At 43.6% G+C, this 23,062-nt stretch overlaps 3 protein-coding genes and 2 long non-coding RNA genes across 10 annotated transcripts; 4 read left to right on the plus strand and 1 right to left on the minus strand.

The window, feature by feature from the left end:
• Positions 1 to 296: 296 nt before the first annotated feature.
• toporsa (topoisomerase I binding, arginine/serine-rich a) lies at positions 297 to 3,487 on the plus strand. Its single transcript, XM_037271776.1, has 2 exons — positions 297 to 478; positions 1,187 to 3,487. The coding sequence occupies exon 2, from the start codon at positions 1,190 to 1,192 to the stop codon at positions 3,314 to 3,316; it is 2,127 nt and encodes a 708-aa protein (XP_037127671.1). The 5' UTR covers positions 297 to 478; positions 1,187 to 1,189; the 3' UTR covers positions 3,317 to 3,487.
• A 971-nt stretch (positions 3,488 to 4,458) lies between these two features.
• LOC119134937 (methylthioadenosine phosphorylase) lies at positions 4,459 to 10,023 on the plus strand. Of its 2 annotated transcripts, XM_037272240.1 has the most exons (8): positions 4,476 to 4,632; positions 4,967 to 5,053; positions 5,138 to 5,196; positions 5,535 to 5,702; positions 6,871 to 6,973; positions 7,518 to 7,757; positions 9,013 to 9,135; positions 9,442 to 10,023. In XM_037272240.1, the coding sequence occupies exons 1-8, from the start codon at positions 4,609 to 4,611 to the stop codon at positions 9,478 to 9,480; spliced, it is 843 nt and encodes a 280-aa protein (XP_037128135.1). In that variant the 5' UTR covers positions 4,476 to 4,608; the 3' UTR covers positions 9,481 to 10,023. The 2 variants fall into 2 exon arrangements, with proteins under 2 accessions (XP_037128184.1, XP_037128135.1); XM_037272289.1 differs by lacking the exons at positions 9,013 to 9,135; positions 9,442 to 10,023 and adding an exon at positions 8,340 to 8,873 and having other exon boundaries at positions 4,459 to 4,632; positions 7,518 to 7,838.
• A 632-nt stretch (positions 10,024 to 10,655) lies between these two features.
• On the minus strand, positions 10,656 to 11,406 carry cdkn2a/b (cyclin-dependent kinase inhibitor 2A/B (p15, inhibits CDK4)). The gene is made up of 2 exons (XM_037272540.1): positions 11,250 to 11,406; positions 10,656 to 10,929 (listed from the first exon to the last, which is right to left on the minus strand). The coding sequence occupies exons 1-2, from the start codon at positions 11,373 to 11,375 to the stop codon at positions 10,678 to 10,680; spliced, it is 378 nt and encodes a 125-aa protein (XP_037128435.1). The 5' UTR covers positions 11,376 to 11,406; the 3' UTR covers positions 10,656 to 10,677.
• Positions 10,823 to 13,669, plus strand: LOC119135298. Of its 3 annotated transcripts, none has more exons than XR_005100548.1 (3): positions 10,823 to 10,937; positions 11,208 to 11,409; positions 13,537 to 13,669. It is a non-coding gene; the product is annotated as an uncharacterized LOC119135298 (long non-coding RNA). The 3 variants fall into 3 exon arrangements; XR_005100551.1 differs by having other exon boundaries at positions 10,827 to 10,937; positions 11,256 to 11,650; XR_005100543.1 differs by having other exon boundaries at positions 10,827 to 10,937; positions 11,256 to 11,409.
• A 1,375-nt stretch (positions 13,670 to 15,044) lies between these two features.
• LOC119135202 lies at positions 15,045 to 19,163 on the plus strand. 3 transcript variants are annotated; one of them, XR_005100514.1, is made up of 5 exons: positions 15,045 to 15,187; positions 15,625 to 16,182; positions 16,886 to 17,000; positions 18,076 to 18,262; positions 19,057 to 19,163. It is a non-coding gene; the product is annotated as an uncharacterized LOC119135202 (long non-coding RNA). The 3 variants fall into 3 exon arrangements; XR_005100510.1 differs by having other exon boundaries at positions 15,625 to 15,753; XR_005100521.1 differs by lacking the exon at positions 15,625 to 16,182.
• Positions 19,164 to 23,062: the final 3,899 nt, after the last annotated feature.

The following is a 23,062-nucleotide window of genomic DNA, read 5'->3' on the forward strand; positions in this document are numbered from 1 at the left end:
AATCAACCTATGTGTATAACGTGTTGAATAAGTTGTACTTGTCAAAGTAGTACTAATGCAATGTATGTTTTTACCTTTATTCCATTATTTTTCTTTAAAAGAAATGTTAAGTCAAGATTATTAATATGGTTCAAGTCTCAAAGGGCTTCACATGGTCAAAATGTTCATTTCAGAGCATTTTTTGTGGCTGAAATTTAGTCCCGTTCTAAAGTAACAGTACTCTTGAGTACATTTTTTCTCAAATCAAACGTGGTTTTATTTTCTTAAAACGGAAGTGCTCTCTTATTGTGAAAGTCGGAAGTTCACGACAGATCACGAGCGACAACACTGTAACATTAAGGGAATGACGGCACTCCGGCACGCTTCTCATCTGGTGACGAGTGTTGGTGTTTGTCAAATGCAGCTGTTCAGCTTTTATTTTAAGAGACAGGGGGAGGCTAATCGCTCGCCAAGTTACCGGAGTGATTAAAAATCCGAGGTAAATGTTTTGTTTAATGTCAAATTTAACTACTCAAAGACAGCCGAGCCAGCTCGTTAGCATTAGCGATAACCTAGCTCAAGTTGATAGCCGGCTGGCCCACTAGCTAAACAAGTACTATCTAGTGTAAACCACAAAACAATCTCATCTCTAGATAGCTTAGAGGTATCAAGGCTACCTCGAATTTATAGTTTGATGAAGCGTTATATTTCGAATCAACTTGTAAATTGTCCAAGCAATAGGATAGGAAGCAGCCGATTAGTGCTAGCCACGTAATAACATCTTATATATGTGTGTGTATATGTGGATGGATAGATAGATAGATAGATAGATAGATAGATAGATAGATAGATAGATCAGGGAATTTAAAATATGGAATTAAGTGTTTGTGATAGACCACAATGCATTAGTCGGTGTGTTTGCTTCAAAATAGGAAAAACGTTTCTACTGGTCTGACATAGTCACGATCCAAAACCTCTTACGCCATGTCTTGGAGGGTAAAGCACAAGTTGGTTTTGTAGTGGGTTAGGACCTCTTTTGTGCAAAGGTATCGATATGCATGAAAAAAAAAAAACTTTATTTCAGCACACTCGCAGTACAGTACAGTGCAACACTCCCTGAAACCAAAGGGGAAGTGGCAATATATTCAGTATAAATGACAAATGAATTGAATGTCTGAATCTTAGTGGTACTTGGTTTTTGTTCCAGACCATGTCTGCAATCAAGCTTGCCCTGCAGCAGAACCAGAAGAGGGACAAGAGGAAAACCACAGAAGCCAAGGCGGCCGAAGTGTCTCCGGACTCAAAGTGTCCCATCTGCTTGGATGTCTTTAACAACATTGCCTACCTGGATATCTGCCTGCACAAATTCTGTTTTCGCTGCATCCACGAGTGGTCCAAGAACAAGGCTGAATGTCCCTTATGCAAGCAGCCATTTAATTCCATTTATCACAGCATAAAATCGGAGCAAGACTTTAAACAGTACGACTTGAAGCCGGTTACTAATGGATCATTTGGGATGTTTGGCGGTGTACGCTTTAGATACCGTACCACTGTTACCGGGGTACGGCGACAGCAGTGGGGAAGGACTTCTCCTCCTCCAGACAACGGCGTAATGTTTGAATCGACAGTCAATCCTCCGGAGCAGCAGCAGACGCGTTACATCCGGCGCATGATGATGAGGATGGCAGCCAAAAAGAAAGCAGCGAGCGAAGGCCGCACGTTGCACAATATCAGAGAGCTCGAAATGGTCAACTTCCGGCGGGAACTTTACAGACAGGGGTTGAGAGTGCGCACTGTGCGCGACGGAGGACGTTCCCGAGACACCTCGGCTGAGTTCTATCGCAAAAACCCCGCCTGCTTGCACAGACTTCTCCCTTGGCTAAAAAGAGAGCTTGTGGTGCTATACGGTGCGCACGGCTCCCTGGTTAACATCGTCCAGCACATCATCATGTCACGCATTACCCGTGTGGACATGGAAGACAGAGCCATCCAGGAAGAGCTCTGGCCGTTTCTGCAGGGCCGCACTGATCACTTTCTGCACGAATTCATCAGCTTCGCAAAGTCCCCGTTTAACATGGAAGCCTACGACCAACACGCCATGTACGATGGCTCGGCCCACTCCTCCAATTCGGACATCAGCTCCAACTCGTCTGTCATAGCTCTTTCCGAGGATGAGGGCTTGGACTTGGAGCCACCTAGAACCCCCGGTTACAGCACGTCTAATCTGAGCCGCTCCCTGTGGGATGACGAAACGCCAGGGCCGTCGTATTCCACCACTGCGGAGCAGAGTGGAACGGGAAGGGAGTCTGTTCACGATTCCGACTCGGACAGCAGCGTAGAGGAGGAAGCGCGCCAAATTCCCACTTCTCCGCCGCAGCAAGGAAATGCGACACGCATTCAAGTCGATGACTGTTTGTCTTCGGAAAGTGACGACTGTGTCATCGTAGGTTTTATTAAGCCGAGGACCCAAAGAACGCCCGAGCTGGTGCAGCTCTCCTCCGACGAGTATTGGAGCGACGACGCTAAAGAAGTGCCACTCCTGCCCCAGCACATTCGCTTCGACAGCAACAGTCCGTCATCCTCGCCGAGGAGCGAGCCCGTCGACATAGGCTGCCGCCGACACCTTGATACCAAAGAAAAATTATGCACTCTAAAGTCGAAAGTATGCAAGGCGTCGAGTGAGTCCGAGAGAAAGGACAGAGGCGGTTCTGAGCGATCCAGCCGTAAACGCGACTGGAAGGACAGAAAGCACAAGAGTGGAAGGTCAAGCGCCAAGCCACGACGCCACAGCCGCAGTCCATCGAACCGCCGCTCCAGAGAGAGAGACTATTACTGCCCCAATCGCAGGGATGAGAAATACGACCGTAAACTCAGAAGGAAAGAGAGCGACATCTCCCATCAGGCTAGCAGAAAACCTTCCCAACGACGCTATCGCTCCAGGAGTCGCAGCAGTGAACCGAGGCGGCGGGATGGGCAGAAGTCCAGGTCGAGCTCGCCGAGACGATCTCACCTCGAAAAGCCCGCCGGCAAGAGGAAATACAAAACCAGACACCTTGACGACCCCTCGTCCCCCAAAGACGACGACTACGCAACAGAGGAGAAAGAGGAAAGGAGTCTGAGTGTCCGCAGCAAACGACACAAGAAGAAGAGGAAGAAACACAAGAAGAAGAGCCGGCGGCACACGAGCACTGAGAAACATTCGCCGACTCCGATCACCATCGAGAGCGGCAGTGATCGTAGCGATGACACACGGGCCGCAACCTCCAGCAAGGACCTCCGCTCCATGGACGATGCCGCACATGAGCCAATTAATCATTTTTGTGGCTTCAGCTTATAGCTACAACTACCCCTCATGTCACTGCCTGCAGTATTTTGAATGGTATAGTAGCCGCTCGCCACGATGCGATACCGGCTGGGTTGGCTTCACCAGACGCAAAATTCTCCTTTACGTCGTCATACGGAAGAGTGGAACTGATAATGCGGAATAAATATTCTCGACCGCCAAATATGTTTGACCGTACCCGTAGGCTAAATGTCAACAATCTTTTTTCAATTTTTCCTATAATGCCAAAAAGGCCTGACAGAAATCATGCACTGCAGGCACACAGGTAATAAATCATAAAAATGACAAATAATGTTTACTTATTTTATCAACAAAAAAAAAATATATATATATATATATAAAAAATGTAGGCCAAATGTGAGGGGAAAAAATAAACTGGTCAAGTCATGAGCATGAGTTATGTTCCAGAATTTGGACATTTGTATGTGCCATAGTCTGAATCCCGTTAACTCCTTAGGGTAGTGATAATCGCATTGAATATTTGTAAGAAAAATACTTTTTGGTCGTAATTAGTGGAAAACATTGTGATGAATTCTTTTAACATCTGGACCGTCCAAAACTTTTCTTTTCAAGTGCCGTTGGGGGAAGGGTAATGTTCTTGAACTCCGTTTAATAATGGCTTATTTCTAAAGTATTCTCAGGGATCAATTTCTTTTGCAATGGCATGCCCCCAAGCTCCGTCTGTTGCTTATTGATCAGCAATCGTGTTTTTATTAAAACTTGTTTTTAACCTTCTTTTCAATATTGGCCCTGGGAGAACTTCATTTTGTCCAGTATCCACATACACAACAGGCAATAATTTGGGATATATATATATATATTTTTACATCATAATATATTCTATTACAATGTATCAATTATTTATTGCACTTTGAAATGGATCGTGGTTTAAAATTCACTTGTAAAGGCAACATAGCACATAGCTCCGGTGTGGGTGTTCAGCTCGACCCAAGGTCATAACACTTGATGACGTCACGCTACGCGACTGGCTGGAAGGACCGTTCGGATACGGTCTGCACTGTGCAGGCACCATGAGTTCGGTTCCCGCATATAACTGTAAGCGTGTGTGTGAGGGAAAAAAAAAAACAGTACGGTGACGGGCCGGCAAAGATTGTGCTTGGCGGAAATGGGATTGTAGTTCAAACTGACAATTTTGAGCTTTTACTTTGAAAGGCGTATTTAAACCAGGAAGAGAAATGTCGGTTGCCACGTGAAGTACTGCGGAAGCTTCAACTTGCTGCCTTCGTAATTCGCTTTCATAATCATTATTATTGAACAATCACGCGATGTCTTCTTTGGTACCTGTAAAGGTAAAAAGAAAAAGTCATTTAATTTCTCTATGTTTGAGTAGCCGCCACGTGCTCAAACGTGCTAACAGAGCAGTAGGCAGCATAGCCAAACCCAAGTTGTCATCAGACTGGTGGCTGGGACAAGCTCACGTGGTTTGGTGTCATTTTCGCGAAATCGTGCTTCTTATTCTAATCGCAAAAGCAATATTACCTGTCGTTGTTAGCATTCAAACGTGGACGCCTCTCTTTAACGTTATTGCCACGTTAGTTTTCCAAAGTAAAAGTGTCCCAAGCAACAGAACTGAGTGTAATGTCTGACAAGTGAATCTGCTGTTTACTTTTTTTAAACTTGTAGATTGGAATAATCGGCGGTTCGGGCCTTGACGATCCTGATATACTGGAGGGAAGAACCGAACGTTATGTTGACACGCCGTATGGAAAGGTTCGCTGTGTGCTCGACATTACATTTAGCCATCTGTTTCTATTTTTCTTCTCGTTTACTCCATCAATGTTGTTTCGTTGACAGCCATCCGATGCCTTGATACTAGGAAAAATAAAAAATGTTGAATGTGTCCTCCTAGCAAGGTAAGAACATTTTGTTTAAAATAATTGTATAATAGCAACAATATCTCTCATTTTCCTCGAAGGATGAATATAGAATCGCTCAATCCATCCGTCTACCTAATTTCGATAAATAGAATATAATAGCACCATCTAGTGACTTGGATTTGAACTTTCAGTCATCGTCTCATTTATATCACTAGAGGAATTTTTAACTCAGGATTTTTCGTCTCGTACTGCTAAAAATTATTGGCTTTATTCATAAAGTATACGTAGAAGTAACAGCAATTACGTTAGTTAATTTAAAAAAAAAAAAATTGGGTTTGATTTGGTCCCATACTAAATGTTGATGGTCTTTTCAGACATGGAAGACAACACACCATCATGCCATCTAACATCAACTACCAGGCCAACATCTGGGCGCTGAGGGAAGAGGGCTGCACACATCTCCTGGTCACCACGGCGTGCGGATCCCTGCGAGAGGAGATCCAACCTGGCGACATCGTCATCATCGATCAATTCATCGACCGGTAAGTTACGGGTGAGCATGTTAAATGAAGCAGGTGAGTTGTGTTCGTTCGTGAGCTGAGATTGGTGGTGACGCCATTTGGGACATATCTGGGCAATTTCTGATTGTTTTATTTATTTAATTAGAGCAACAGGGGGAGAGAGTAAATAATCACTCCGTAATAATTCAAACCTGTTCCCCCCCACATCTCAGTTACATGATTCATGTTTCCATGTGATTTAGAAAAAAAAAAAAAAAAACCTCATCTTGTTACAATTTTTTTTCAAAGTTATTTGTTTACGATCCACTTGAGTTCCATTGCCGGAACTGGTGTCACACTTGCCTGATACTTTTTCAGTGTGAACAATGAAGATTAATAAAAAAATTTAAACAATGTGACTTCCCACCTCAAGCGAGATGACAAATGCCAGGAACTTTGCTAAGGAGGAATTTCTCTAAACGTCGAGAACTTTTCTCCCGTCTCATCTCACGTTTCTCATATGACTTGTGAAAAGTTCAGTCATTACATTCTTTTTTGTTCTTTTTTTTTTACAGACTAGCCAGTGCATTGAACTTCCTGTTTTAGTCAAGTTTATTTACATAGCCCTTAATCACAGACAGTGATTACAGTTTACTTCCGACATGACACTGAATAAGATTTATTAGTCTTATGCAAAATGTATTTTAATTCCTTAAGATTTCACCGTGTGTACGTGTAATGCAGAAACATAGATTTCAGAGATGCTTCAAATGTGTCTTAATCCTTTTTTTGAGATTTCTTTTTTGTCAGTTAAAATTCCTTTTTTTTTTACACAATGACGCACGACATGCTGCTTCAGTTATGTTATGATTTTAAAAAAATCTTTCAAACTTTATTGCATCCACATATTCCTCCCCATTCCAAAAACATTCTCGTTCGGCTCAGTGAAGCTGTAAATATGTTTTTGGAACTCTTTTATTATTATTAAAAATTTTTTTTATAAAAAAGTACAATACTGTAAATATGTTTTTAGAACTCATTATTATAACAACTTCAAGTCCTCAATTTAGAATTCTTATTCTGAATTTTATATTTTATTTTATTTTTTTAAAATCCGCGATCTACTGAAGCCGGGATAAATGAACCGCGATGTAGCGAGGGATTACTGTAACAATTAAGGTGAACCAATGAAATATGTATGTATTTTTAGGACCACCAAGAGAGCGCAGACGCTTTACGACGGTCAGCCGACCAGTCCTCCAGGCGTGTGTCACATTCCCATGGCTGAGCCTTTCTGCAACAAGACCAGAGAGGTGAGCACCCAAAAGTCACGAGTGACATAAATTCCCCTCCTGCTTACTCACGCTGAACAAGTACAAATCAACGTTGCAATTATTATTGTAATCTGATTTATCTTACTGATTTATGTTGGGCTAGAGGTGCAAAAATTAATCCATTCTTCGACATTGGATCCATTACGCAACTAACAGAGAATAATTTTTGATTATCAATTAATTGCTTGGATAGCGTTTTCTTTTCTTTTTTAATTCAAATTGTCAAAATCCTCAGAATTTCCTCTTGTCAACAGCAGTAAATATTCTCTGATCGCTGCCATCCTCTTCGAAAGCAGACTAATTATCTTTGTGAGGGGTTGAAATATTTATAAAGAGTTAATTGTGATTCATTATGATTAAATTATTTAATTAATTTGACATACTCATGTCTTATTTTTGAATAAAGGGAAGGGAATTGAAAGATGTTTTTTTTTTTTCCAATTCATCAATGAATTGACAACCTAGGGGGAAAAATACTCGGATCACTTTTCCAAATTGTTCAGCCCTTACTGCTTACTCGCAGTTGCTCGTGGAGGTGGCACAAAGTCTTGGCATCAAGTGCCACGTGAGGGGCACCATGCTCAGCATCGAGGGGCCCCGCTTCTCGTCGCGGGCCGAGAGCCTGATGTTTCGCCAGTGGGGCGCCGACGTCATCAACATGACCACGGTGCCCGAGGTGGTCCTTGCCAAGGAGGCGGGTTTGTGCTACGCCAGCATTGCCATGGCGACGGACTACGACTGCTGGAAGGAGCACGAGGAGGCGGTAACTCCGTTTTTCTGGCTTGTTTTATTTTCTCATGGTTGATGTTGCTGCTCCAGGCGTCGTAGAGCTACTTTTTGTACAACATTGTATTGTGCCGGTCAGATTAGTTGAAAGCACTTCCATATTGAGGAAATTATTCAAAGTGCACAACTATCACTCACTTTGATCTCTCCCTTGGTTTTTTTTTTCTCCCAAAGCAAAAAACGTGATCTTAGTTATGTTTGCCAAACGTTTCCCTGTTAAGTAGTTTTTCAAGGTAAATAGTCATAATGTACATTTAGTATTTTCTTTTATAGGAAAATGGAATAGTGAAACAAGATCAGTAAAATAACATTGCAATGCCAAAAAAAAATCTGAATAAACATTGCAATAATACTACAATAATATTTTACATTATGATATATTATGATGAGAAAAAAAAAGTGATTGTAGTTAACGTCGTTTTTGAAATGTCTCTCGTTATGCCAGTCACGAAACATACAAAGTTGAAGTAAATTTGGTGAGCTTCATTCACTTTTGTCGTCCTAAGGACCCAAGTTAACGTGAGCTTGATGGGTTTCAAACTTGCCACCGTCTTGTGGGATCTAGAGGCAATTCTCAACTGTCTGGCTGATGTGTGAACTACTTGCAAACCTTCGCTGCTCGTAGTTGGGCTCCTCCGTGAATACCGAGGGAACAATTTCCATCCATGACTCTTACCTCAATTCACCCTTCACCGCTTTTGAGCCGCACACTCATTGGCTTGGCTGCATTCTATTTGCCAGGATGAGGACAGTGAACCCGATGAGTCATTGTGAGTCAAACAACCTCTGGCAGGGCTCACTCCGGAGGCTGGCAGCTGAGCAGCCCACCGGGGAGGGTGAGGAAGGGGGGGGGGGGGGGGGTCAGGAAGTAGTTGTAAAGCTGGGGCGGGCGGAAGGATGTGGCAGGCGCTCCGTAACAGAACAGGAAAGAGGTCGGCGGCAGGAACTTCGGAAGCGGAATGGGGTCGGATCAATGTTATCGCTGACCCGCGGCTCACTCAGAAGCTGCTGCTGCACTGCACGCCTCCGTACCAATCGTCATCATCGGTCTCATAAAACGAATCACACTCGAACTCTATTTGCGCTCTCGCGCTGCAGAAAGTTGAACATAATAATACTGAAGCAGCGGAACCAGAACTGACATATGTTATTCAGACACTTGTATTTGTAAAAGGAGATTGTGTAATACTGTGAATGCTGCAATTACAAGTCACATGACGTTTGCGTTGCAGGTCTGTGTGGACAACGTGATGAAGACCATGAAAGAGAACGCTAACAAAGCCAGCAGCCTCCTGCTGACCGTCATACCGCAGATCAGCCAGGTGGACTGGAGCCAGAGCAGAACCTTGTTGAAGGTAAGGCGTGACAAATAATAATTAAAAAAAAAAAAAAAATCTTTTTGAACTGTGCTTATCGAAATTGTGATTTATATTTGTATAAATGTAATTGACCAGCCCTATCTCTCAATATATTTTGCAATGAAGTTCAACACGTGTAGCTGGTCCGTGTATACTTACTGCAAAGCATGAGCTTGAGTTTTAGTCGCTTTTTTTAAAAAAATTTTTATATATATATATATATATATATATATATATATAAATGTTTGATGTATTCTTCTGCCTTTGTGTTATGGTGATAATGATTTTCATGCTCTGCTGCAGGCCATGGCCCAGTCTTCAGTGATGTTGCCCAAACATTGAACCCCAAAAAAAGGAAAGGAAAAGCCAAGCTTGTCATCTTAAGTGAATCGAACTAGTTTGTGGTTTTGTATCGCCACAAGTTAGGACTGCTCCCAGTTTGACGTTAATTGGACATTTTCACTAGATATTATTTTATTTTTGGATGTTTTACATGTGTATGATGTCTACATTTTTATATGGGTTTGTTTTTAATAGACAGATTGAAGTTGAAGCTTTTTTTAGATGGAGCTTTCCCCTCTTCTGAAATTGAATCCTTACTAAATCTGTGTCGATGCATTAAAAAAAAAAAAAAAATCTGTTCACCAAAAGCATACAAACAGTCTACAGTACTTTCAAGTAGCCCCATTAATTACGGTTGTATGTCCTTCAGGCCTTTAAAAGATGCTTTGTGAATCAGTTATTATTATTATTATCATTAGGTGCTGATATGCAAATACAATACTGCATGCCAAAGCCGTGTTATTAATTTATTGAGCAACATGTCTAAGTTTGAAGCAATAGAAATTTTACTTGAGACATTTAGAAAATAATTACCAAAATTGGCAGTACAGAAAATGGATGGATCGCACCCTTGCATTTTATCATCGATGATATGACAGACATTTCTTTCAAAAAAGACGAGAGGAAAAAAAAACTGGTTTGAAATTCGTTTTTATTTCTTACGTGCTGATTTGGTATACTGTACACAAACAGGCATGCCTTAAATGGCACAAAAAATACGAAAATGTAAATGATAACCAAAAGGTGGTCAGAAGGTGTTATAAATTGTGCAAAACGTGCGTTTTTTCCTTGCATTAAGTGTGGACACCATTTTTCTAAACGTGACTTTAATGAAAAACTCATCTCGTTTTAAATGGCAAAGAAAAAAAGCAACGTGGGAGAAAATTAATAGTTGATCTTTTTCTATTCAAATATAAAGTTCTGTTGAGACAGTATTTCTAAGTGCATCATCCGCATAAACATCAGTTATAGACTAGATTAGTGAGATAAGTCCATTTAATTATTTATAAAGTTAATAAATAACGTTTTTTTTTTTTAAATTAAAAGTCCTACTGATAGTACCAGCCTTTGTTCCTAACCATAATACAGATTTTGCTCCAAAAATCCCCCAAAAATGTCATTAACACCTTACCTTTAATAAATAAATTCAATATCAACACTCAATTCCTTAAGAAAAAAATAATAATAATAAGTCCTTCACAGAGATTTCAGAAAGGCCACGACGTCCTCGTGGCCGTATCTCCGAGCCACATCCACGGGCCGACAGTTGGAGTGATCCCTGGCCTGCGGAGAGGCAGCGAAGCGGACCAAAAGCCGCGCGGTGTCGCTGAAGCCAGTCCGGGCCGCGTCGTGCAGCGGTGTGCTCCCGGTACTTGAGTCGGCCACGTTTGGGTCGCCACCACCTTCCAGCAGCAGGTGGGCCACAGGCGTGCTCCCCATCATCATCACCTTTGCAGGTAGAAACAGAAAAAAATTGTGTGCTTTATAAACCTTAGTTACTGGACTTTTTCATTCGGCTCTATATAATATTTAATTTTCATCGAGTCATTTATGAATACCCTCATTCATTTGAATAAAGTCAAATGTTTAAAAAAAAAACCGAAACGCTTAAATACATTTTCCTTACTCAAATAAATCAAAAAATTGATTTATCAATCAACATTTATTTATAGAGCATTTACAAATGATACATACAACTCAGTTGGGTATTTCTTATTTTATTTGAGTTTGAAGAAAAAGATGTGGTGGCTGCCTGCGTCTTTCCTTACCTGCAGCGCGGTGTAACCCAGCCGATTGGCCCCGTTGACGTCGGCCCCTGCCCGGAGGAGTCGCTTCACCTCGGCCGTGTTCCCCGTGGCAGCCGCGGATGTCAGCTCATCCTCCAGAATCCCCATCGTCGTCGTCTTTGTCGTCTCCCCAGGTTGACAGGTACTCAACGATAGTGGACAAAATATCTTGACAATCCACGCGTGTTGCTGTTATTTATTTTGTCATTGTCCTTTCGGTGCCCGTGCGTAAAGTGAAGGAGTCAAGTCGACATAAATACAGTAATGTGTCCAGGCTTGTCTCAGTGCTTGAATGGATGATGTCATAGCCCTATTTGCCGCTGTTTTGCGCATGCGCATTCCCTTTGTTTTGCTTCCGTACTGACAGCCGCGTGTCAACCCAAGTCAGACCCGTACTCATTATGCTTTCGATTCCCATTGTAAACAATAAAAATGGTCGTACAAACGCGGTTGCAATCATAGTTGATGTAACCACATGTTAAGCGGTTTTAGTCGTGTCATGTGTTGTCGTGTAGCGGCAGGAGTCCCTCAATTTGATCGACAAAAAGCAGTAATATTCGCTGAATAGATGGACTATAATATAATATAATATAATATAAATACAGTAACAGCACAAAGAGTAACACGAGGAGGAATGAAAAGAAGGTGACGATAACAAAGTCATCACGTGGCCTTCCTTTATCAGATAAAACCAGTTGTAAACTAAACAAGCGAATTAACGCCATTTTGCAAGGTAATCCAGCAGGAATGTGCATACGTCTTTGATTTAATAGGTCAGCACTTTGGCCTGATTGGCATTATGCGTCAGAGGCCAGTATTGACGAGCCGGGATTTAATGCAGATTTTGGCAACAGCCATAATGCAACACGTGACAACAATAACAATTTATGGTGTAGTGCCCTCTGAGGATTAGTTATTGCTAAGGAGATTATAATACAGAACTGAACTGTACAAAACTAGTGGATTGAATGCACCTCCTCATCAGACAATGAAATAGTTGGAATTGTTGTGTGCACCCATGTTATGTGAAGACAATGTCATCTGTGTTGAAGACAATAGCCTATAGCCAAGCCAAGTGAAGGCAATTTGCACCGTGGGCACAGTTGCTGATTTTCAATTCTGGCTGTTTATTGAACGAGACAACCAGTTAAACGCAAAGAAACAAAATAGGGACACTGTCAAGGAGCTGCTGTTGGCCACATTTCACACCAAGACACTCACACAGACTAAACAGCTAAATTGCGTCATCTCGCTAGCTAAAGGCACACTGACATACTGATCAAATAATCCCCTAGTAAATTGAAGTGCCAAGATTAGCTATCTTAAAATCATCAACAACAAAAAATAGCCTTATGGGCAAGCCTCTGTCTGTGACATCCACATTATTGTGTACATTATTTGGCATGCAGGAACGCCACCTTAAATCAGGTGAATTTTGCTCTTTTAATTGTAGTGTTGCCAACTAGAGGAAGAAGGTGCAAAATAAATTAGAAGCCGAAAAAAAAAAGTTTACTCGACAAAAAAAAAAAAATGCAGAATGGTAAACCTGGAACCCGCAAAGTAATGTGTGTGTCTACTGTATTTGGTAAGTCTGTGGCTCATATGTGTAAGTTGTGTCAATACCGTTTATATATCTGAGGTCCTGTGAGCAGACATGTGTGGAATGCAAACTTGTCTTGAGGCTTCACAGCCTACAGCCACGGATGTTGAGCGTGGGTGGAGGTGCACTGTTCTGGAAGTCCCCTCCAGGAGTGTTTGTTTGTTAGGCGTGTTTGTGTGTGTGTAATGTTAGTGGTCACATGCTTTTTTTTTTCTAATATTCAGTTTGAGTTCGCAAATAGTCTGATGGAGAATTGTAAAGTGGCATCTTATGAGTACGCTCGTAATGTGTGTGTGTGTGTGTGTGTGCGTGTGTGTGTGTGTGTGTGTGTGTCTGTGTGTGTGTGTGTGTGTGTGTGCGTGTGTGTGTGTGTCGGAAGGACACAAGACCACAGATTGCTTGTATCCGGATGCAGGCAGAGCGCAAAACCGTAGGCGTGAGGAAGGATGGCCTTCTCTTCCGCGTAATAAATGTCAGAGTGGCCAGCGCCCACATAGCCAGCGGTGACCACGTCTATCACGTCACCGCACACTTGAACTAAAGACGCAAAACTGAACCCACTAGTGTTTGCATTGGCTTACTTAGCGCATGTTAGCATCAATCATATTTCAGCCGCTAAGTGAACCGGATCAAAACATACAATGTAGCCTGTGTTGTTTTTTTCTGCAGACTGAAACTGCCATAAAAGACGTCTTTGCGTATCTCCAGTGTGCGTGGTTAATGATTAACCGGCGATGACATCATCGGCGGCGTCTCGCCATGCGGCCACGCAGTTTAAACAGGTGGCTTTGTAAAGGGATCACAACGTAAATGAAAAAAGTCATGGGGGCAAAATGTTTGACTTGACAGATGTGACAGCCGTGGATTGTTGAGCAAACTGGTTAGAATGTTCGCCTCACAGTTTGGAGGGTGCAGGTTCGATTCCACCTCCCGCCCTCCCTGTGTGGAGTTTGCATGTTCTCCCCGTGCCTGCGTGGGTTTTCTCTGGTCACTCCGGTTTCCTCCCAAGTTCTAAAAACGTTCTTGATCGGCCGACTGAGCACTCCAAATTGTAGCTGTGAGTGCGAGTAGTTGTCTGGATAACGTTCCACCACACCAGGACAAGAAACAATATAACAACTAGATACTAATAAATCAGCTAAGACTTTATGTAACTTTAAAATGATTACCATAGCTGGATCTTTGAGCACGTTAAACGGTTTCGCCTCTAGGGGGCACTGTATGAACGTCTCAAGTCCATTTGCCCAGTCCTGCAGCTCACCAGCGTGCATGTTTCTAGCTTCCACTTTAACCGACTGGAATGTAGCATCACTGCTCTAATTAGAAAGATAACAACACTTGCAAAGGTAGCACGTGGAAGTCAGATGGGTGGCGGGGGGGTGATGGAGTGATCAGTCATAAGACTCATAACCTCCCTTCCCTCACATCAACACCATCCCTTCAGGCTATATGAGACATCAGGGGAAACTGGAAGAGTGATGAAGTCACTGGCCCATGTAATGGAACCATAGCGGTACACTCGCACGCATGCGCACACACGGTTAAAATATGTGACTGCTGAGCATTTTGATTTGTGGGGGTTTCTCGAGCCACTTTGAACTATGACAAACCACTGCAAAATGTTATAAATTCCAATTTTTTAAAGTGAGATAGTGGAGAAGAGAGACACAGGCAGGGCAGAAGCTCACTGACAGCGGGCAGTAAACAGAAGTCCTCTCGGATCAGGAACAGATACATGAAACGGGTACTGAAGATCCATCCAAGATGAGTTCCATGAGCCGGTTTGAATGCAGATTCTTAAAAGCCTCTTCCCCATTTACAAGAGGGTGTGCACACTTGTGCAACCACATTTTACTTTCCTTCTTGAAAAACCTTTTCTACCCAATTGAATTGTACAGGTTGAAAGTTACATTAATAGTATAAAAGTTGATATAATTTACATTGGCCTTATTTTTGTAAATTACAAAAACTTGCACAAGGGTGTGTAGACTTTTTAAATCCTTTGCAAATGGCATGCTTGAACGTGACTTGATCGACGATACTGCAAAACCGCATTGCCCTTGTAAAGCAGGATGATAATTTGCTTGTTTACAAGTTGCGCAACAGCTGCCACCCTGCAAAATCGCCTCTTATCGTTGGCCTGTGTAACTTAAATCACTATAATTCATCCTCACTGGGTGAGAGCGCTGAGCCTTGATGACATCATCATTTTTCCATCCTCTGATTGGCTGGTTGAAGCAAAACTTGTTGCAGCCAACTTGGACTATATAGCAAAGCAAGCATCATTGTAGCCATCTGCATTGCGTAATCAGCATCTCTGGTGAGTATGATATATTTTATTTCAACGTTCCATGTTGGTATAAAGCATATGGTATAAAATTGATTCTTGGTATAAATGTCACTTGATTCCAAGCCATTTGTCTCAGGGATCCGTGGCAATATTTCATAAATCATTTTTAGCGCCTCATTTGATCCCCTCTCATCACGCGCCTCAGAACATGTATGACCCCTCGCCACTAGATGGCACTGCGCTCGCAGCCATGTCAGCAACTCCCCCCCCCCTCCTCCTCCTCCTCAGCACACACTAACCTTATTCCCTATCTATCTAATTACACATTAGAGCTGTAATATGCCATTCCACATCCATGGGTCTCAGATGAATGGTCCCCCCCGCCCTCCGTCGCTCCTCTCATCTGCCGCCTTCTATCCTTCCTCTTTTACCTCCTTCCACCCCTCCCTCCATCTTGTTCCGGCCAGCTTCCCTCAATTACTGTCACAGGCGGCCCACAACATTTCATCGGGAGGGCCGGGCGGACGGGGTGAAGCCGAGGGAGGAGAGACGCTTGTGATGAGAGGAGGAGACATAGCAAGAGTTTGTATTTACAGGTGCGTGAGCATGATGGCCGTGATGTGGACACCAACACTTCCTGTGAAAAAAACTACTGAACTTGTTGTTATTGTTCATGTTTTTTGTTTTGTTTTAAAAAACAAGTTACTCTTTACCAGCCCATTTTAACCTCTCTTCATTGAAAACATGCAAACTCCACACAGGGAAAGATTTAAAAGCAGAACTTCCTCTGATGTGCAAACCATCACTGCTTATTTTCCAGAGCCTAGATTATCATCCATCCATCCATCCATCCATCCATCCATCCATCCATCCATCCATCCATCCATCCATCCATCCATCCATCCATCCATCCAACCATCCATCCATCCATCCATCCATCCATCCATCCATCCATCCATCCATCCATCCATCCATCCATCCATTATTTATACAAAAGAAGTGCTTTGCCAAGGAACTATATCGAAGTGAGCTGCGGCCCTTCATCTAGAAAAATCTTTTGCTGCTGTTTTTTGTAATCTTGTAACAAAGAATCTAGGTTGAAGTGAATTGAAGAGCATTAATTAGACAAACGTAGGGCTTTGATGCTGATTTACAACGAAGGAACTTTGTCAAAGTGACCTGAGCTGCTTAACTTAGACAAAAGTAGTGCTTGGATGCCACCTTGTGACATTTTGCTGCCATTGAACTATGTCAGTGAATTGAGGAGCTTTGTGGTGCCTTTTGGAGGGCACCACTTACTTTAGTTTCACTTTTTGCAGCATGACGTTGTGTGTGCGTGTGTGTGTGTGTGTGTGTGTGTGTGTGTGTGTGTGTGTGTGTGTGTGTGTGTGTGTGTGTGTGTGTGTGTGTGTGTGTATGTGTGTGGGGTCAGGTCAGGTCACAGCAATTCTCCCATCCGTCAGATATCTTCATTACAAGCTCGCGGGCTGGCGTGCTTCATTAAGAAGCCCTTTCACGCCACCCACGCCTGCAAAATACTTCACACACAAAATCTCTCATTTCCTGTCTGGCTGAGTGTAATTGAATCATTTGACAGGAGGGAGATAAGAATCATTCATTCTCTGAGGTGTCCTCGCCAGGCCGTCGTTTTATTATGTATGCGTGTAAGCTTGACGTGATATTTGCAATATTGCAATTGCATGATAGATTTTTTTTTTTTTTTTACAGCTGGTATCCCAGCAGCAGCAACAGCAGCACCAGCAGCAGGTGCTTGTATGCAGAGGGACCTTCATAAATGCGCCGCACGCCACCTGCAGCTGCACATGCATGAAGACAAGACAAGGTGATGATTAGCGATTTAGCACGCGCAGTATTTAGCTCCGAGAAATAGAATGGATCGCCTCAAAAGTCGAACGCAATCCGATCGGCGACGCTGAAATTGATTGATTTTCCAAAAGAACTTCAAAGGGCTTTGTCTTTACTGCAATTTGTTCAATTAGATGACAACGACCCACATACTATACTGCCCCCTGGTGGCCAACGCAGGTATAGCTGAAGGAGCCAAAGAACAAATTATGCCACACAGTTGGAATTATTACATTTTGTGTTATTAGTGTTGTTTATAAATTACAATAATTTTGAGTTATATATTTTTTATTAAAACACGCACACGGGCGTCCGCCTCGCAGTTCAGAGGGCGCGGGTTCGATTCCACCTCCGTTGCCGAATTGTATTGATGATTAGTTGTTGAGAGTTGGGGGGGAAAAAAGTATTTTATTGTTACCAACCAGACTAAAACCTGTAAGGAGGAAAAAAGGCGAATTCGTCCGGCGAAGGCGAGTTAGATGGTCAGCTCGACAGGCTGCTCCATCAGGGCAGCTGTAGGTTAAGTGCCTCGCTGCAAGGCGAAATGATGATGACGCTTTCTCACTCTCAGTGCCGTGTCTGAATGGACCCCCCATCCCCAATCCCTCCCGCACCCCCGCAGTGACATCACGGCTACGCACTCATTTGTCTTTCCGCGCCGTTTTGCTTCACGCCTCCTCAATGGGCCGGAAACACGCGCCGCCGACAACGCTCGAGCAAGCCTCCTGCACTGATTTTTTTTTTGTTTTTTTTTGGTCAAACCCTTTCCCTTGAGAATTGGCAACATTTTTCTGTGTATGCGTTGTTCTTGCAAACACTTTTATTATTTACTATTATTTCACGGTCAAAGTGAAAAAAATATATATAATAAAAAATATCAATAAATAAAATCAATCAATAAAAAAAGACCCAAAAAAATGAATACATTAACTGTTGCTGACTGAGTGGTGGTTGGTTTAAATGGATCAAATTTCATGTAGGAACATTTCTGTAGAGGTCATGTATTGTCCGTGTTGTCCTAACAAGATCCTCTCTACCTGCTCCTCCTGCAGGGAGGTTCCAAAGGGCATTTTGGGGTGTGGTGAAAAGATGTGCGGCATTAATTGAATAGTGCTGCGGGGGTCCTGAGTCCCTAATTAGGCACAAGGGGCTGTGACATCGCCGGCACGGGAACAAGAGATCTTGGGAAGACACGCAAGCGGGGAGTTGAAGGACGGCCACGGGGAAAAACCTTGCACGGTAACACATCCCAAGGCCTTTGAGAGGCTATTGTGAGCACACACGCGCACGCACACACACGCACGCGCACGCACGGGGTGTGGAAAGCGGATAACGCGAGATGGCTCTCCAGCAGCCGCCTCCTCCTTCCAGCTCATTGACTAATGTCACGGCAGACTGAGATTGTGCAGTGGGGGGTTTTGGGGGGGGTGTTGCGCCATCGGGGGAAATAAAAGGAGTGACGTGTGTGCGCGGCCCACGTCAAGGGGGGGAAAAAATAAACACCTTGCTAAGCCCGTCAGGCTGCAGCACCGCCGCTTGCGCAAACACGACGTGAAATCGCCTCGCCTTCACGCCGCCGTCGCCGTCGTATTCTGCCGCTGCCAAAATAGCTGTCTGCGCGCCATATTGCGGCTTAGCGCGTCCGCACGTTAAAACGTGTCCAAGCGAAAGACGCCGTGCCAGCAGAGTGCAGGGCGACGTTCACAATTTCCCCACTGGGAAATGACGACGAGCCAAAATTCTGAAAGAGACGTAACTACAGTTTGCAATCTAGAAATGACATTAGCGCAATCTGATTGGATGCTAGTGCTTGTCGGAATATAAAATAAAAGGAGTGCTTTGGTTCAATAAAGATTGGAAAAGACTCATTTAGCTCACTGGTGAAAAGCCGCTGTGGGTGCATTTATTCAAGTTCCATGTACTTTGAAACCCTAACACGAGATTAAAACTCTTAAAACCCTGCCTCTTTGATTAAAACCCTATTTTGGAACTAACCTTGCATCACAACCCTGCGCTTGTCTCCCAACTTGCAGGTTGTGGGTTCAATCCTCATCCCTGGTGCCCATGTCGAAGTGTCCATGAGCAAGACACTGAACCCTAAATTGCGCCTGGCAGTGCCTTGCATGGCAGCACTGGTAGAATATCTTAATTTTGTTGTACATCAATTGTACAATGACAATAAAGTTATTCTATTCTATTCAAAAACATGATTTAAAACCTTAAGCTTTGTTTGAAACCCAAATTTGGAACCCTAAGTCTCGTTCCAATCCCTGCGACAGAAACAAGAATAAAGGTAAGCCAAAATGACATGGAAAATGACAGCTCCTGACAAAAAGGCCCAAGAGTCAATCGAAAGCCCAACCTTGCTGTAACCCGGCAAAGTGCCGCGTTGCCCAACAACTTGCAGCAAACGAATCACCATGCAGACACACCACATGCAGACATGTCCGAGGCTGAAGGTTTCGGCCCGCTCACCCACCAACCGTGCGGCCCTCTCTTACCTCCTCTGGGCCTCATTATGAGTTGGAGAAAGCTCCCCCACGCCCCCCCCCCCCACCCCGAATGGCACCAGGGTGGAAATAAACGAGTCAGGTGCTAAATGTGAACGTGGATTAGTTTCTATGCCAACGGCGAGAGAACGCACGCACGCGGTGCCTGCAAGACACTTGTTTTTGTCCCCCCCCCACCACCCCCGCCCGCATCCCTTTCCTCTCCCTTCCTATTCTCTCCATCAGCAGGGAAGATAAGGCCAGGCGGCGTGGCTGGTATTAAACCTTATCTCTCCAGCTGGGGCGAAGGCCTGCCGGATTTGACTGCACGGGCGCTCCGGCTCACCTCCAACGCTCCTTGTTTTAATGGCCGCCCATTAGCGCGGCGCGGCGCCAGGCGGCTCGGTTTTATCTGTTGTTTTTTTTTTTCATCCGCCGCCAAATTCTGCATCTGAACGCCTGCAGATGCGAGCGCGCCTCTATTGATTTGTCGATTTCGACGTTTTTTTTTTTGTGTCTCCACAAGCTATGAGTGGAATTCTCTTTGAGTGATGCTCGTGAAGCTAGACTGTGTAAATTCCTATTCCTCATCAGAGATTGATACCAATCCCACAATTTGACAGAACAAAATCCTGATAAGAAATTAATCAGCCAATTAGTTAAAATAAAATTGTAATGAATAAAATAACTTACAGGTAGAGCATTTTTATTGTTTAATAATTCTTTATCTTTTTGCATTTGTTCTATAGGGGGAGTTTTTAATTTTTAAAAATATATATTTTTACGATGAGAAAAAAGCTTAAAAAAACAAGTGGAGTAGATACAAATACCTAACTTTGGCGCCATCTTGTGGCATCATAGGAAAGTATAGAAAGACTCCAAAAAAGGCATATAGGAAAATGTTTCATTGAATAGTGGAGAACGGGTAAAAATATGAATGGATGAATAGTTAATTGAAATCGAAGCCATTTTAGTATTAGCGTTCTGCTCTATATCGAGGTTCATCATTGGTTGCCCCCACCCGAGCCACACACGCACCGACCCCATACCGACATGATATCCAGATGGGGTCCCCGGGTAGCGAGGGGGTTAAGGTGAAAACAATAACAAGGGCGGCAGGGGCAGGCGGGCGAGCGTTACGTCCTCGGTGTCAGCCCGTGTGTTCGTTGACAGTGTCGCCCCCCCCCCTCATTCCAGTCTTGCCCCCCCCCCCCCTTCCACCCCAAAGAGCGCCGCCAGCCTCACAAAGACAGACAGCTCGAATTAATCCCATGAGGGCAGCGCGTGACAGTTTGGCAGAGCGGAGAATTGAAAGGGAGGAGGGACGCCGAGCGGCGAGGAGGCGCGAGCATTTGTCAAATCATAATTAAATGATGAATCACTATTCCGTTATTGACGACGCGGGCCGCACCGAGCACGAAAACAAAAAGTTGCAAATGGAGGACCGAACGGCCACCAGCAATTTAGCGAAAGAAAAGGCAGATTTTAAAAAGGCTTTTGTTTTGCCCAAACCCTTCAGCATTCAAAATCTTTTTGTCATATGACAAACACGACCAAGATCTTATTTTGTGAGCTTTTATTTAAAAAAACAAAAACAAAAAAAAACCCTTTAAGATTTAAACGATCAAATGAATGCTATGGTGCCTTTACTTACCAGTGTAATGTTTAATTGAACAACAAAAACGACTACTGTATTCAAGCATATTGAAGTGAATAAAAAAAAGGTGTGCTTTGAGGGGGCGTGGCCTAGTGAGTGAAATCAGAAGCTAGAGTTTGGTTAGTTGGTCTAGTGAACCTCAACTCATCAAGTACCACCCCTCCAAGATATTCATCAATCCCCCCCCCCTCCACACTCATCCATTTTGTACAAATACTGTCAAAACGACATCACGTCGCACATTAATTAAGAGTATCGACGAAGCATCAGGCAGCAGTGCTGGTTCAGCAGAGCTCACATTATAAGGGAAAGGTTAAGTGCCCCGTCGACATTTAATTTCCGGCCGTCATCCCTCGATCTCTGCCACGGCTCTTCTCCTTCGTCTTCCTCTTTCCCTCTCTTCATCCATTTCTGCTCCCCTACAATTCCAACGCCCCCCCCCCCCCTCATTTTTGTCTTCCTTGCTCCCTGCATAAACACTCGAATCATAATTCTATGGGATTTTAGAGCGAGAGCTGAGCTGCAAGTTGGCCTCTCATTGGTTCTTTGATACGCACACACACGCACGCACACACACACACACACACACACACACACACACACACACACACACACACACACACACACACACACACACACACACACACACACACACACACACGCACACACTGTCATTTAGCAGCATCCTCCCCGGCAGCCACGCTTCTGCAAGATGGATGCCCTTTCGCACGCATTTATCCGCCAGCGCCACGGTGCTTTATTATCTAATTTTGACAGCGCGTTCCCGCCCACCGCGCCGTCGTACCGCCGCTGACGTCGCCTCCAGGGACCTTCTGGGCGAGGCCCCCGCTGAACTCAAGCGCAAAGTGCTAAACGTAAGTGTTGGCTCGTGAGTGAACAATTCGTTCAAAAGAACGGATTTCTTTCTGTGAACGACAGTTTTTCTACTTCATATGACTTCAACCAGTAGGTGTCAGTAATGCGCATTGAAGCTGGTGCCACCTCGCCGTAAAACAAAACGAAGAAGAAAATGACGTCACTTCCTGTTCACGAACGAGTCGTGAATTGCATTTCCCGTTCACCAACCGAACGGATGCCCCGTTATGCAAAAACGGGGAGATTATGCTTCTCTTTCGGTAATCTTTATTTCATAACACTTAAAATAACGTGTATGCATATATGCGCCTAAATATTGTTATCCAATATATCTACTGCAATTTCACATTAGATTGCTGGTTTGAAATTTACTTTTATTATTATTTTAATAAACATTAAAACCTGTTAAAACTTGTCTGGTGTTTTATTCCTTGTTTTTATTTTTTTGGGCATGAAAACAAAAATCTGACATTTGGTTAACTGCTTTATATGACAATATGTATGTGTTTTACGTTGTGTAATATGTGTTGGTGTCCCCCAAAATAAAGTAGTCAAATACACATTCTTGACACGTACAAAAAATGCATAAAGTTATTAGGTACACCTGAAAATGGTGGTGTACCTAATGGAGTGTCCTTGTGACGTCACAGATCAACCAGCCAATCAGGAGGTGGGGGTGAGGGCGGGTGTGGCACTTTTCACTTTCAGTTCAGCTTTGACCATGATATTTCCCTAATAAAGTGGCCTGTGATTAGGTACACTTGAAAATGGCGGTGTACCTAATGGAGTGTCCAAGTGACGTCACAGATCAACCAGCCAATCAGAAAGTGGGGGTGAGGGAATCTTGGAAAGCATGTTGGAATGCGGCCCCAAGGACTAGAGCTTGACACCTGTGACCTTTGACCATGATATTTCCCTAATAAAGTGGCCTGTTATAAGGTACACTTGAAAATGGCGGTGTACCTAATGGAGTGTCCGTGTGATTCCCTCGTTAAGTGCACCTGCGGGAAAAGTTTT

Source organism: Syngnathus acus, chromosome 1 (genome assembly GCF_901709675.1).
Source record: "Syngnathus acus chromosome 1, fSynAcu1.2, whole genome shotgun sequence".
NCBI lineage: Eukaryota > Metazoa > Chordata > Actinopteri > Syngnathiformes > Syngnathidae > Syngnathus > Syngnathus acus.

Excerpts from the sequence above, each read along its gene's own strand:
- toporsa (XM_037271776.1), top strand. The coding sequence starts at position 1,190 with ATGTCTGCAATCAAGCTTGCCCTGCAGCAGAACCAGAAGAGGGACAAG.
- LOC119134937 (XM_037272240.1), top strand. The coding sequence starts at position 4,609 with ATGTCTTCTTTGGTACCTGTAAAG. Across the intron at positions 6,974-7,517 it reads TCTGCAACAAGACCAGAGAG|TTGCTCGTGGAGGTGGCACA; the intron begins GTGAGCACCCAA and ends GCTTACTCGCAG. Across the intron at positions 9,136-9,441 it reads AGAGCAGAACCTTGTTGAAG|GCCATGGCCCAGTCTTCAGT; the intron begins GTAAGGCGTGAC and ends GCTCTGCTGCAG.
- cdkn2a/b (XM_037272540.1), bottom strand. The coding sequence starts at position 11,375 with ATGGGGATTCTGGAGGATGAGCTGACATCCGCGGCTGCCACGGGGAAC. Across the intron at positions 10,930-11,249 it reads TGGGTTACACCGCGCTGCAG|GTGATGATGATGGGGAGCAC; the intron begins GTAAGGAAAGAC and ends CTACCTGCAAAG.